The sequence below is a fragment of the Rhopalosiphum padi genome, chromosome 1, assembly GCF_020882245.1.
Source record: "Rhopalosiphum padi isolate XX-2018 chromosome 1, ASM2088224v1, whole genome shotgun sequence".
Classification (NCBI taxonomy): domain Eukaryota; kingdom Metazoa; phylum Arthropoda; class Insecta; order Hemiptera; family Aphididae; genus Rhopalosiphum; species Rhopalosiphum padi.
The window spans coordinates 58,726,034-58,741,344 of record NC_083597.1 but is presented as its reverse complement, the minus strand read 5'-3'; the positions used below and the strand labels follow the sequence as shown (position 1 = coordinate 58,741,344).

The 15,311-nt window shown below is 27.6% G+C and overlaps 3 protein-coding genes across 4 annotated transcripts in view; 1 reads left to right on the top strand and 2 right to left on the bottom strand.

Annotated features, from left to right (window-relative positions):
- LOC132922188 (aryl hydrocarbon receptor nuclear translocator homolog) overlaps positions 1 to 972 on the bottom strand; it is a 34,873-nt gene extending 33,901 nt beyond the window's left edge. For both annotated transcript variants that reach the window (XM_060985609.1, XM_060985599.1), the window contains exons 1-2: positions 719 to 972; positions 426 to 474 (exon numbers count right to left, since the gene is read on the bottom strand). In XM_060985609.1, coding sequence (XP_060841592.1) covers positions 426 to 474; positions 719 to 746 — 77 coding nt within the window. In that variant the 5' untranslated portion in view covers positions 747 to 972. The remainder of the gene's footprint in view (positions 1 to 425; positions 475 to 718) is intronic.
- A 462-nt stretch (positions 973 to 1,434) lies between these two features.
- On the top strand, positions 1,435 to 11,356 carry LOC132922151 (integrator complex subunit 4). The gene is made up of 17 exons (XM_060985510.1): positions 1,435 to 1,731; positions 1,814 to 1,975; positions 3,092 to 3,220; positions 3,295 to 3,450; positions 3,518 to 3,694; positions 4,052 to 4,191; positions 4,263 to 4,455; positions 4,544 to 4,718; positions 4,780 to 4,985; positions 5,043 to 5,165; positions 5,228 to 5,363; positions 6,427 to 6,560; positions 8,714 to 9,066; positions 9,124 to 9,288; positions 9,749 to 9,908; positions 9,969 to 10,191; positions 10,979 to 11,356. The coding sequence occupies exons 1-17, from the start codon at positions 1,681 to 1,683 to the stop codon at positions 11,188 to 11,190; spliced, it is 2,895 nt and encodes a 964-aa protein (XP_060841493.1). The 5' UTR covers positions 1,435 to 1,680; the 3' UTR covers positions 11,191 to 11,356.
- LOC132922181 (serine/threonine-protein kinase TBK1) lies at positions 11,239 to 15,242 on the bottom strand. Its single transcript, XM_060985549.1, has 4 exons — positions 13,522 to 15,242; positions 13,154 to 13,458; positions 11,852 to 13,091; positions 11,239 to 11,768 (listed from the first exon to the last, which is right to left on the bottom strand). Exons 1-4 carry the CDS (start codon positions 13,774 to 13,776, stop codon positions 11,361 to 11,363), a joined length of 2,208 nt encoding a protein of 735 aa, XP_060841532.1. The 5' UTR covers positions 13,777 to 15,242; the 3' UTR covers positions 11,239 to 11,360.
- Between the last annotated feature and the right edge of the window lie 69 nt (positions 15,243 to 15,311).

Genomic DNA, 15,311 nt, shown 5'->3' with positions numbered 1-15,311 from the left:
TCATATCAAGCTTAGTAGATTTTTCAAAATTTTCTTGTTTTTCATTTATGAATTGGGTGGGTAGGTGTACTTTTGATAGAATTCATCACCTTTTTAACTAAATTTAATTATACTGAATATTTTATAAATTACTTACAAATAATAATATATTATACAAACATGGTAGAGTACAAATTATGTTTGGTCATATGAACAAAAAAGGTTTGGTTTTAGATCTTAATTATACCTACTTTACTATGAATGATTAGGTAAAATTCAAAATTTAATTTAATTTCTACATGTTCAAAATTAGTATTTTGATAATAATATAAGATTTAATTTTTTAACCTATCACATATTATTTACTCATTTGTTATTTAAAAGGAAACAATGGAAACATATTGTTAACAATTTAAAAATTTAAATTTAAAACATTTAATTCTTACCCTATAGAACCAGCTCTTCGTTTTTGTATGACTTTGCTCAAGTCTGTACCTGGAACAGAGTAATAAAAAGATTTTGGATATTATATATACATCATTATAGATTGAAAAAAATTATTGGTATTTTAATATGAAATAGAATATCACTAATAATATTGATTTTTTTTCTTATATTATATGAATTCATTTTGGAGGATCAGTTAGGGGCCCATTCTTAACGCTTAATCGCTTATTAAAATGATTTGAGTTATAGGCAAAGATAATTTTAATGAATATAATTCCTCCTTGTTTCTTACCAGGCAACGAATGCGTTAGCGTTGTCATTTATAATACCACTAAACACTTGCTACACACGACACTATGGCGCATGCCGTTTGCACTATAAATTGTATAGAATATTAGTTATTTTCGCACAAAAGACGTATTCAAATAATTTTTTAAAGTACTAAAATTTAATCAAAAAAAAAAAAAACAATAATAATAGAAGAGAAACGAAAGATTCATAGAATCAAAGATGAAAGAGAGATAGACTGACAGATACTAAATAGAGAGGGTCGAGGGAGGAAAAGTACACACACATATACAAACGAATCTACACACACACACAAATACACAATACACACAAATATTATTCCAGTATGCATATATATATATATATATGTATGGATTACTCAAATATCAACATTCGGCCATCTTGAATTTCTTTTAATTTTTACAAAGAAGTCTTAAACTCGGCTCACGATTTATTGAGGAATTAATTATAATTAATAAAATAACAAATAAATAAACAAGTATAGACATTTATTTTTCACACATCAAGTATAAAATGTAAATTTTGTCTATACATTTCAATTTAATAAAATGGTATAAAAGTGGTAAGTGGTAAAAACCGGAATTTTCTATATTCTAATGATAATACGTTTATCAATATTGCATTATAAAAAGCACAAGCTAAGATTATATGTATATAGTATAGTATACCAGTTATAATAGTAAGTTACTATCAAAGTATCAACTATCTATATATCTTATACTTAGTAATTTACTATTCACTGTTCAGTACTTTCCAGTTCCCACTTGATTCCCTCTTCGTGTAATTGTAAATAAACTAAGTGAGTAAGGGTTAAGCGACAACTATCAATATTACGACTCATAACGAAATGCGAATAATTTGTGGACCAGCAATACATATTTCATTAAAAATAAAAAATTTTTATTGAATATTTTAATTTTGTTTTTATTTGTTAACTGTGTTATCATGGCGGCAGTTTTAAAAAAAAGAGCATTAGCAGAGTATAGTACACAAGTGGTAAGCAATGTCACTATTAATATTTTCATAGTTTTAACATATATTCAATATTAACATTAATTAAATATTTTGTTTTTAATAGTTAGAGCAACAACCACCAGTAAAAAAATTGAAATGTCTAGTGAAATTGTCGGCTTTAACAACTGGTGCTACTCTATCATTAGTAAACACAATTAATAATCGTAAAACACCAAATGATGTAGTGCAAATTTTGCTGCAAATATTAGAACAACTGCAGTTTCAGGTAAATAACTTTGGGTTGTCAACTTCTTTTAAAAATATATTAAGGATTTAAGCTTTTTATTGGCATATATTTATATTTTGTTCCTTCCATACAGTATAATTTTATAAGAGTTAATAATTTAAATAGATTAGGTACTCATGTAAGTTTTATAAGTTATATTGCATGATATACTTTTAAATAGTTAAGAATATACTTGTGTTCATAAAATAATTATTATTGACACAAAAAACCAGGGAACTCTTTGAATAATACTGCTTTAGTGATACTTAAAAAACCAATAAAAAAAATTGACAATATTGTAATTGTAACATATTTTAAAAAGTACAATTTGAAAGAATAAGTATTATTCTGCTCATACTGCACAAAGTTGCTTTAAGGTAGTGAAAAAAAAAGCTTATATAATTTTAAAGCAATAATGTTTTAATTTTTTATTTTCAAAAGATAGATATTATTATAACATTATTTTTCTGTAGATATATATCTATTGTACTATATATTATTGATATTGATAAATATGTTTAATTTGATATTATAACATATAAGCTATATTAATGTATAAATAATTAATTATAAATATTAACTAGTATTTATAATCAATGGTATAAATGTACAATTTAAAAACTACTGTCATAACAGTAAAAATACATTGGTTAATTTAATCATGATTTTTATAATTTTAATAAATCTAGTATGTTACAAATAATAAACTTATCAATGATATATGAATGATTTAATGATCTAACTAAATATCTAATACTCCTAAATTAAATACATATATTTATTTATTTATAAATATTTAATTGTATAAATTAGTATATTATATAGTTATTCAAGCTATATTATTAAATTAAATTGTAGATATATAATTTTATGATTAATATTTATAAACGTTTTTAAAATATTTTTATCAATATTACTTTAAGTACTCTGTCTCATGTTAGAGTAACTATGGGTAGCAACTGATTTTTGTCGGGTTAGGTCAGAGTAAATCCATCAAAATGTCATGTGCTGAAACCAGTCACTAGATGTTATTCTTAAAATGAGACAGAGTATAGTTAATTAAATTTAGTATTTTTAAGCGCTTAACAATGAATATAAGTAGAATTATTTTTTCAGGATTCAGATATCTCTAACATTTTAATTAAACTCAGTGAACATTTTAAACACCAATCAGATTCTACTGTCAAGATATTAATATTTTCTGTTTTATCAGCTATTGGTTCTTCAGACGAAACTAGTGAAGATGTAAGTTATTAAACATATTAGTTATGGTAATTTAATAAAAAATATATTTAATAATTGAAATTTTTTTTATGTAGAATGTATACAAGATTGTCGAAGAAATATTTACTTTAATGAAAGAAGTTAAATCTCAGAAAATCAAAACTAGTGGTCTAAAAACACTATTAGCACTTGGGAAACGTATGAATCATGATATGGATCTTCATTTGAAACTCACTAATTATGCTAAAGAAGTACAATAATGATTTACAGTTGTTCATTATTAAGAATTATAAAAATATATGTTTATACTTTTTACAGACATTAGGAGATTATAGACCAAACATAACATGTGAGAGCTTAGAAGTAATAGGTGAATTAATGCCTGTGAAAATTCCACAAGATTGTTTAGAAATTCATTCTGAAATGCTAAAATTAATTGGAAGTTATACACAGCATTATAATGCAAAAACAAGGAGTAATGCTTTTAATACAATGGTAATTAACAAAGATGTATTAAATCTTTTTGTATTTGAATGTTTATGAGTTCCCTTCTTTATTTAATTTAATATCTATTCAACTGCAATACTTTATTTTGTATTAAGAAATAATTGACATATATAAGTGAAAAAACATTCTAAATTGTAACTATCAAATATAAAATTATCCCAATTTTTTAATTTTCTGTGTCCTTAAACTCTTCATAAAATAAATGTAAAATTTAAAATATAAAATATAGTTCCTTGTGCATGAAATATGAATTGTGAAAAATTGAATTATGATTTCTTAGGATCACCAAAATAGTTAAATAGTATTTTTTTTTATCAAATTATGTTTTAATTTTGTCATACTTAGGTTCGATTGCATGACCGAGGTATTAGATTAGACCCTGCTGTGTATCTAGATGTTTGTTCAGTTATAAATGATGATAATGAAATGGTGAGAGAAGCTGCTTTAAATGTAATTTCAGTTTTAGGAAATTATTATCCTGAAGAGTAAGTAATTTAAAATATATAGTTATTCTATGTATAAACAAATAATAATATATATATAATTTTTTTTTTAGAAGAATTAAAGGTAGTAATGGTGAAGAAATGGCTCGAATGTCTGATGAAGCATTTGAAAATATATGTAATTTTATGACTGATATAAGTTACCGAATTCGTACTCAAGCAGCAAAGCTTCTTGGATCTTTTCTATCTGTCAGTACAAATGTTTTGTTGAAGACACTAGATCAAACATTAATGTCCAATTTGCGTGTAAATACTTGTATAATATTTTAAACCATTGGATATAATATCTATTTTCAAGTATATATATTATTTAATACATTGTTAAATTTTATAGAGAAAACGAACTTCTATTGAACGTGTTTGGGAGTGTTTAGCAAAGGGTACAGCTATGATGAGTGCATTAAGCACTAAAGATACACCACAAGAAATGCTGGATGCACAACAAGTTAGTTTGGTTAGCACAGGAGCTAGTGGTGCTTATCTTCATGGCTTGGAAGATGAATTTCTTGGTAATAGTATACAACTTAAAAATAATAATTTGTTATTAACATAGTAAGTTTTTAAATTCAGAGGTACGTATAGCTACAATAAGTTCTATGTGTTCATTGGCAACTAGACATTCAGAATTTGCAGTGATTGCAATGGAATTCTTAGTAGATATGTTTAATGATGAAATTGAAGAAGTACGCTTAATAGCTATTGAAAGTCTTGTAAAGCTTTCATATGCATCTGGACTCCGTGATGATCAAGTGGAGATTATTTTAGCAGTGATTGAAGTATGAACATCTATTTAGTATTATATTAATTTATTTTATAGTTTAAAAATTATCTAGGATTCATCAAGTGTTGTGCGAGAAGGCTTACATAATATATTTGCATCATTTGAACTATTAAATCAAGAAGGATTAATGATGTGCACTAACAGATTAATTGAAAGTTTAAAAAAATATCCAGAGGTAATTACAATTTTTGTTATTTAATAAGTATGTGTCTTCATTAAAGTATATTTTTTTTTAAGGACAAAAAATCTATATGGAATTGTATGAAAAATTTAGGACTAAGACATCCAACATTGACATTGGCATTAGTACCCGAGTTGTTGGCGATTCATCCTATGTTTGAAACTCCTGAGCCAAATGTAGAAGAACCATCGTGTATCCTTTAATATTTACACATTATAATATTGCTAAAATTTTAGATTCTGAGCAGAGCAATGAATGTAATGATTTTACAATGATGTTTTGAATTTTTTTTTTCTTTTTTTCATTGCCTTTTATGGCAATAAAAAAGCTTTAATTTTCAACTTTGGGAATAGTTTTTTGTAGAAAATACAAGAAAGTTGATAGTCTAGTTGATTCTTTAGGCCCTTTAGGGCAGTGTTTCTCAACCGGTGTTCTGCGGCACATAATTGTGCCGCGAACTAGCTGTAGGTGTGCCGCGAATCGCGGCCATGGTACACGCGTATAGTTATTAGGTGTTAAAAATAGAAATTTTCCAGTACTTAATTTTCTTAGTACTCTGTCAAAATGTATTGTTTTAAAAAATACGTCGTGAGCATAAAAAGGTTGAGATCTACTGCTTTAGGGGATCAAAAAAAAAAAATTTCAAAATAGGTAACTAGGGAAAAAAGAAAACACAAAACTATTATTTGATCAAATTGATTGTTTTTTTAGTGTATTTTTCATCAAAAGGTTATGTTATTATCTCTGCTTAGCGGGTTTATTCCAACGTGTACCAAGTATGGTACACCGTTCTATTGCCAAGCAATTCATACCATTAATTACAATGTTTGACCATTACGCTACAAATAAAAATATCGATTAAACTGTTAAAAAATTATAATTTAGTTTTGCTATTTTTACTAAAACATGATTAGGAGGTGACACAAACATCACTCATAGGAAAATCGCATTTACATGTACCCATTTTGGTACACAATGTTACTAATGTCAATGAATTGAATATACCTTAAATGGTACATGTAGCACGATAATAATGTTCAGCTCTGTACCAGAAAAGGTACACTTAGCAACATATCATTAAAAAAAAGTATGGCAGTTAACCTGTTAGAATAATTTTTCATATATAATAATATCTCATTGAATTTAAATTTAACTCATTCATTATGATGACCCTCTCAACACCCACCTACTGTAGAATGGAGTACACATCTGTTGTTAATCAATTAATATAATTTTTCTTTAACTCATAAAAAAGATGTAAGTGTGTTGATTTTAGTATTCAATGCGGCATCCAAGTGTAATTCTATTATATCTTTACTCGAGGATAAAACAATTAAACACTATAGTTACTTAAGAGACATAATGCCTCATTTAGTACCATCTTTGCAAGTATGAAAATATTTTAATTATTAATAATTTAATTATTTAGATTCTTTAATTACAGTCATGGGTGTAGACACGGGTGAATGGGGGATGAATTCTCCCATGAATATTTTTTTATGTATACACTTTATGTTATCATTTTTTTTTTTTTTTTTTTATGTGAAACATCTAATGGCTCGTCGACTCAATTCGCCGAATTTCGGCAAAACATTAATAATAATAATAATTTTCAACATTATTACAAAAAGAAAATTGTTGATATTTCACATCTGCCAGGCGTCCCGCAATGGCTCAGTTTTGATTTTTTTTTTTACGAAAATGAACTAATTTTTTGTGGTTTATGTTCCCCTCCCTCCTATTCAATGAAAATTCCTGTTTATGTCACTGATTACAATTAAAAGGACACCACATCTTCATAAAATTCTTATGAAATTTAACAACTCAGAATAAATTAATAGTTTAAAATCCAAATTTATACATGATATAGAAAAAATATTTTCTGTGATTATAATATTTAAATTTTTTTAAATAGCTTTTTTATTTCATAAAAAATATTGTCTATTTCATCATGTATAAATTTGGTTTCCTACTATGACTTGTCTAGTTTCAGTGATCTTTATTATACAACAACCATAATAGTACTGCCATAGTCACTTGTGCATTACTTAAAAATTATATTTAAGATTTAAAATTATTTAACACATTTTTAATAACTGGAATTGTACTTATTTAATACTTTTTTTAATAATTTTCTAGAAATGTAACTATTAAAATGAACTTAATTAATGATTAAAAATACAATATGTTAATCTGTAAAAAATAAAATACTTAGTTGTTTTAAAGTTGCTCTAATTAAACATACAAAACATTTAACAATAACAAATGTAACGTTTACATTAAACTTCACTACTTAAAGGTTGTAGCTTATACCACATAAAATTAAATAAAAGGGCATTTTGTAATCTGTGTCATCTTGCACCTTCAAAAATTGTAATTTATGTCATTGTTTACCTTATTCAAATGGTAATTTGCACATCTTTAAAATAACTGAACATTTTTTTTATTTTACAGATTAACATATCATATTTTTAATCATTGATAAATCAAATTCATTTTAATAGTTACATTTTTAGAAAATTATTAAAAAGTATTAAAGAAGAATAAGCGTGAGCAGAACATTTTTGCTGGGGGTGCACAATACTATAAAACAGATTTAATATTTTTTTAATTCATGAAATGTTATTTAACTCGGTACCTTTACACTAAACCAGCAGTCCTCACTAGGGTTTTATAAAGGGCCAAATGTAATTTTTTTAAATTACTTGTAGGCTGCTTACATTTTTAATGATGATAATTAAAAATATAAAAATTTACAACTATATACTAAATTTAGTGGAGAATAATAAAATGAGACAGGATATTTTGTGAGGGTATTGTAGGAAAAAGTTCATTAATGATATATCAACTTATAGAATTTCGGATGTAGAATATACAATTTATTTTTAGTGTGGGCCACACTAAATTTGTTAAAGGGCCATGTAGTAGGGACCACTGCACTAAACTAAGTTGAACTCACAAAGGGTGCATTGGCGTACCCTGCAATCCCCGTGCGCACGCCTATGTAAAAAAGTACTATTAAAAAATATAAAAATCAGTCATACAATAACTACATAAATAAATGTATATATTAAGTATTTCAGCAATTCAAGTTAAAAGTGTGATGCAGATTATATATTCCATTTTGTTTTCTGTCATGGGGCAAATTACTAAAATTAATTTTTAGATGTGGCACCAATTATATATATATTTTTTGGGGGAGGTTTTTTTTTTTTTGCGCCAATTACATATACCCATACTATTAGGCTGTGTAATAATCACATCTATTAATTAAATGCTTATGAAATGCAAAATAATAAATTTATATAAACAAGACTATTTTATACATAATTTACTTTAAGTATATATCATTAGTGATATAATTCACATTTTAGTACATATTAACATATCATTAAACTATTAAAAATACAGAAGTATGCTTAAAAACTAAAAACCATATTTGTAAACATCATGATGGTTTAATTAGATATTTAATTAAATATTAAGTTATTCTTTTAGCAATAAACAAAAATTGTAAAACACCTTTTTTTATGTATTTTTAGCTAGGTGGACGTTTATCAATAAGTCAAGTAGAATTAAGACCTACTGAGTCAGATTCACCTAAATCTCTTGAACTTCTCGAATCATTAATCAATCAAGTATCTGTAGTCAAAGGTAGTACTAAAGTTAAAATTAGTTTGCTGGAAACTTTCTATCATAATCTTATACGACTGGCTCAACTTGATCAATCTGTGAATGGTACAGCAGAGCTTAGTGCATTATATATGCATAGTCAATTATTATTGAATAAAGTATTAAATAATAATAATAAAACATTTTATTCAAACGCTGTATCTACTCATCAAGCAAATAATGTGCGCACAAATATTTCACAGTTATTGCAAAATACTTTAAAGTATGTAATTTTAAATTAAACAATTTTATCAATATGCTTAATCCTATGTTATTTTAGAATGCAGTACTTGTTTGTTGGCTTAAGTGTTCAAGAATTAGCTAGTATAAAACAATTCAAATTAAAGGTTATAGCTCTTCTTCTTGTATATATTGTTAATGCTACAAACCAATCAGCTAGAACACTGAGTCATTATTTTTTAACTCAGTTAGAAGATACTATTAAGTAAGTAGATAATAATATATATATATATATTTAAATAGTAATTATTATTGGTATTTTGAAATATAACAATGTTGCAACATTTGTAAATCAAAAAAAAAAAAATGTTTATATTAAAATAATTATTAAATAACCAAAAACCTTTATTCTAGTTATTTATTTTTTCATCAGTTATATCAATTTTTAATAGTTACTTAGTATCAAGGCCGTAAATGAAAAATAATTTCGTGGGGGGGGGGGGGTTGAACCCCCCCCCAGATACGGCCTTGCTTAGTATACAATATTATCTACTTAAAAGATTTTTATATATATTATTTTATTATAAATTGTCTTTACTAAAGACTTTAAAGGGTAATATCTTACCTTTTTCAAAACTTAATATTATCAAAACAAAACAATGTTAAATGATTTTTTATATATATTTAAAATTCAATATTTGTTAATTTTAATCTATGATTTTTAGGTATATTAGTGAACATGATCTACAGCTTGAATCATTCACTTCTGTTGTTTTTAAAGAATTGTCTCAATTAGAAGAATCGAAACCAGGAATTGTAGCTAAATTACTTTTACCCATATTGCAAAGTTCTGAACCTACTCCACCACCTAAACCAAACACTAACGTAAGACCCTACTAATAAGTTAACTTGTACTATAAATTTATAATTTTTATTTTACTTTAGATCAAAATGTGTAAGGTTGTTATTAACCGTCCACAAGGTGGCCCAGATACCACTCATAAGTTATCAGCAGGCTTAATTCTTCCTATCCCTTTAAATGCAGAGTTGTACAGTTTACAAACAGAGTCATTATCTTTATTGCGTTTAAAAATCAAATATCCTGATCAACAAACACATTTAATCATGCCACCAAGAAATCACTTGCGTCTAGTAAATCTCAGTAATGGTAAGTGAAATTTAAAAAAAATAAAATAATTATTGCTTATTTAGGGTGGCCAGACGTCCTGTATTATACGGGAAAGTACCGTATTTCAAAAGTCTGTTCTGTTGTCCCTACATAAGCTTCAGAGACGCTAAATTGTCCCGTTTTTTTTAAAAAATATGTTGTTTTTCGTATGTTTACAAAATACAAATATATAAAGAAAATTACGTAAAATTAAAAATATAATCTACATCAATCTGTATTAAATGTCAATAAAAGTATAGTAATTTTCAAAATAACATGAATTTTGCTATATTATTATGATAACCGATTTGTAAGGTCACAGCCCGCATCTTACTGACTAATTAATATTTGTTATTTTATTGTTTGGATAAAAATACCTAAAAACTATTAATCAAATATTCTGAAAACAATATTTCATAATATATTTTGAATTCACACTAAAAGGTTGTACAATATATTAATATACCTATGCACTAAAAATTAATAAATTTACCTGCAAACGTTTAAATATTCTAAAAATAGAAAAATTACAAAATAAAAGTTTTACTTTTGAAGTATCTATTATACATAAAGTGAATAATGTGCTTACATGGTATACATTGTTCCGTAGCGCCCAAAAAATAATGTGCTTTACATTGAAATCTAGGGACTAGTTATTGAATAAATAAAAAGTAATTATTAAGTATTAAACCCCCATCCTCATTAATTAATACTTGGGTATGCCACTTTCTATTATAGTATTAATTGTAATGTTATATTTAAATGTTTTTTTTTTTTTAATTTTTAGAGTCATATTATCTACTTGATACTAATGCATTAATATCACACCGTTCTGAGTGGTCAGAAGCGTGTTTTGTTGAGCTGAGCTTAGCATTTGATCTAACTGAAACAGAAGGAGCTTTGGCACATGTTCTACCTCCTACACAACCATGTATTGTTGATTTATGCAAACCAGTCAAACTTAAAGTGCACCCTAAACCTGTAAGACGTGGAATGTGAATAAATTAACTTTTTTTTTATTATATACATGAAGATAAATATTAACAGTTTACAATATTATCATTTATGGTTTTATTAATTTGATTATATAAAAATATCTTTACTAAAAATTTAAAAGTATTGTATAAATTAGTTATTTACAATAAACTTAGTATTTAAAAAACAATTAGTCAGTCACATAATTTACTAGGCTCAGTTATATGTTTGAGCATTTCATTATTTCCCTTAATATCAGATACAAGGTCATCAATATCACGTAAACCTCGTAAACTGGCCCTCAATGCTTGAATATCTTGAGCACTAATACGACCAGCATGTTTGGCACCACTGGATGTGAATTTTACCTTAGCAACATTTATAAGACCATCATGAAATGATGCGTCTGTGTCATTTGCACGCTCGATGAATCCAAGCAAACGGTGCTCAAATGTATCAAAATCCTTATCTAAAATTTGTGCCTGCAGATAGACAGTCTGCGCCATTTTGTACCAATCTGCCATACAATCAGCTAACTGCGTAACTACTGGCTGAACATCTGTATCTAATAATGTTCGAGCTCTACGACTAGTCTCTGTAATCTAGAAAATTGTATTACAAAATATATATTTATTTTTAAAATTAGAATAATCTTTAATATTCAGTTCTAATTTCTATAACATACCTTGATTATTTCTAACACGTGAAATTGTTCATCATTATATGTTAAACTACGTGTAGCACGATCTCTTAACAAATGTTGCCAAGAATCCCTTAATCTTTCCACAAGTGTTTTTATTTTTGCAGGGGCTCTATTTTTATTTGGACATTTAAATGATCTGGTTGCTGATTGCCATTCTCTGGTTAATGTTCTTTCTTTGACATATCGCTGATGTAACTGTTGTATTGCCAAACTTAAACTATTATTCAACTCATCACTTAATTTGTCCAAGTCATCTTTCAGATCAGTAGATATATTCTTGATGCCAATCATATTATTAACACTTTTATGTCCTCGTACTGAAATCTCTACTAGGTATTTTGTACATTTAAACACACTTTGTAAATGGTCACTCTTACTCAATACAGATTTTAGTTTTTCAGTTACAATTTTTGTAAATACATGTACACATTTATTAATTAGTTGACTGTTTTGTGACAATTTTTCAACACGTTTTTTACAAACATGTCCTACACTGCATGCAGTCTTAGCAAGTCCTGCATCACTGTCTACAGATGTCAGTTTTGGTAGAGACATATCTGGAAATTTTGGGAAATTGGGAATTTCACTATCAGCTACCAAAGTAACATTATTATTTTCTTTACTAAAAAGCAAAATAGGCTTATGCATTTCAGTTGGCTTATAAGACCTACCAGGAAGGTCTAATCCTACTTCCGTCAAAAGGTATGTAGATTTGTATAAAAGTATTTGATTAGCAGGAGATATTTCAGTTTGATCTTGTATTAAACACTGAAGTCTTTCATATGTTTCATCAGGATGCAAATATACCCGTATATTTTGAACACGATTGGTATGAAAAATATGTAGTAGTCTTCTATCTAATGTTTTAGTAACTTCAGCAAAAAATTTTTCAAAACTCCATATTCGTTGAGATTCTAATTCTAAAAGACCAGCTAAAATAGGAGTAATAAGCTTTTTACATCCATCACTTAATTGACAGTTTTTTGGTAAGTCTCTACTCCACGTTATTGAACCTTTTTCAGATGTTTGCACTCCAGATAGAACACCAGATGCCTTCTCAGTTGTTATGTAATGCATAGTCTCTTTGTTCCGTCGCCCACCATATGGTCTAAATGGTAAATTGCCAGTAGCTACATGGTACAATGTAACACCGATTGACCATAAATCAACAGTAGCTCCAAATGTCTTTGCTACTGGTTTTCGTAAAACTGCCCTCTCATACCTGAAAAAAAAATAATTAGAAACATCAAAATTAAATTGAACAAAATATATTAAATTCCTTACATATGTGGATGAAGATATTCCTCAGTTCCATATAACGACATGAACTCTTGATCTTCATGTAATTCCCTTGCAGCTCCAAAATCAGTTAATTTATAAATAGGTAGACCATCATCACTTAAAAACTTCATTATGTTTCCAGGTTTTAGGTCTCTATGTACCAAATTATTGTCACGTAAATGTTTCATACCAGCCGTGAGATGTTCTAAAACTAATAGAAACTCATCTTCCTGTAACCCATATGTGTTTTCTGGATCATCTAGTATTGTAAATAAACTCCCTCCTGTACATAGTTCCATAACAATGACCTGTAATAATTTAAAACTTTAGTAATTTTATTCAATGCCAAAATATAAAAAGCAATCACTAACTTTTCCACGGCTTTCATGTTCTTCTTCAATAGCTAACAGCTTTACTATGTTTTCATGTTTAACCTTTTCTAGTACCTCAAACTCACGCATTTGAACATCTAAAGGCCGCATGTGACTCAACTGATTAAAAGTTTTGACAGCCACTGGTTCACCATTGTGTTTATTGACACCCTGATAGACTGCACCAGTTGCACCCTTTCCAAGCACACTTGTAGTACACCAAACATAATTTGTAGATCCACGTAAAAATGACATGACTGCTACAGGACAACTGTGCTAAGGACACTGTTCACTTTCTCCAAAATCCACAGCAATTGTTGTAGTGACAACACCATTGGTCACGGTCTGCAGAATATGACATTCCTAGAAGACCTAAAAATGACCTTCTACAGCCCTACCTCAAGTTTGAATATTGAAACTTAGGTATATATTGAAAACGATATATTTCTTATTTATGTTACAGGTATTCGGTTTCTGTGTAAAAAACGATTGTTTATTTAATTGTATCATTACTTCTTTAAATGTTTGTTTTGATATTAATATATTATCATCGTGATTTCTCTTATCGTTCATTATCATTTATCACTTATGGTACGAAACATGTATACAAAAATACTGTAACGATTAGAGCTGACTGTTAGAGAACCTACAGATAATCGTAGCCAAAAAATTTGAAATAGTTGTATAGTAAAAAGTAAAAAATTTAAAAATTAGAAAGTTTTGAAAATAATTTAAATAATGAACAAAACATATGCGTCGCTGAAACAAAATAAAAAACTAAAAAGTTTAAATATAATACATATTGTAGTATAATCCACTAGGAACTAGGTGTTATAGACGAAACCCGTTAGTCGGTTTCGGTATAATAATTTAACTAAACAAAAAATGAAAAAAATATTATTTTTAATAAGCATTCGAATCAACTTGGTTTCAAGTGTTTCAACTACTCTTTGCTTGATAACATAAGGTGCCCCTTTCTACGTCTAGAATTACTCTTAACGCTCGTCTAGTCGTCTCCAATCAGTCCAATCTACTCATAGACTTCAATACTTCATGTTCAAAATTGCATCCACCTTCTATAAACGATTCGAATTCTGCTCAACCAACCATCCAAATCCCCACATTTTGAAATCTCAGCTTAAATAATATCCGCGGAAATACCCTTAGATGGGAACAGCTCACCAATGTTGCAGAGACATATAAATTAATCCTTAAATAATATTATTAAGCAAATAAAATGTCGTCGCTGAAGGCTGAATGGTTTCTTTTTATCAAATATTCAAATACAGTTAATTCATGTTAACTTGCACTATCCACTCATACGTGTAACGAGAGTTGTAAAAAAATCATTTACAGATAGTAAATTTTCTATATAAAAAAAAAAAAATATGATTTGACAGTATGGAGGTGCATGCAAATTTATTAATTATTGCAAAAACAACAACGGTCTTCCTAGAAACTATAATTAATAATAGTATGGACGATAATCGATCATTAAAATTGTATTAAGTTTTTAGTTTTATTACACGTGCACCACTAATGTAGCCACTGAGCCATACGAGTTCGGAGTAAATAATAAAAATGTTTATTATTGTTCGGTTTACTGTAGACTGTAGTTCTACACATAGCAACCAAACTACTCTGACTACTCTGAGAGTAAAAATTATAAATTATAATCCGTTATCGGACGTAACAGAGAATGTGCGATTTGCGAACGACGCGACTAGTGAGTAGTGACGACGGCGGTCGAGTGTCGACATTGCCATTTACTGTTTAGGCAGTTAGTAGTG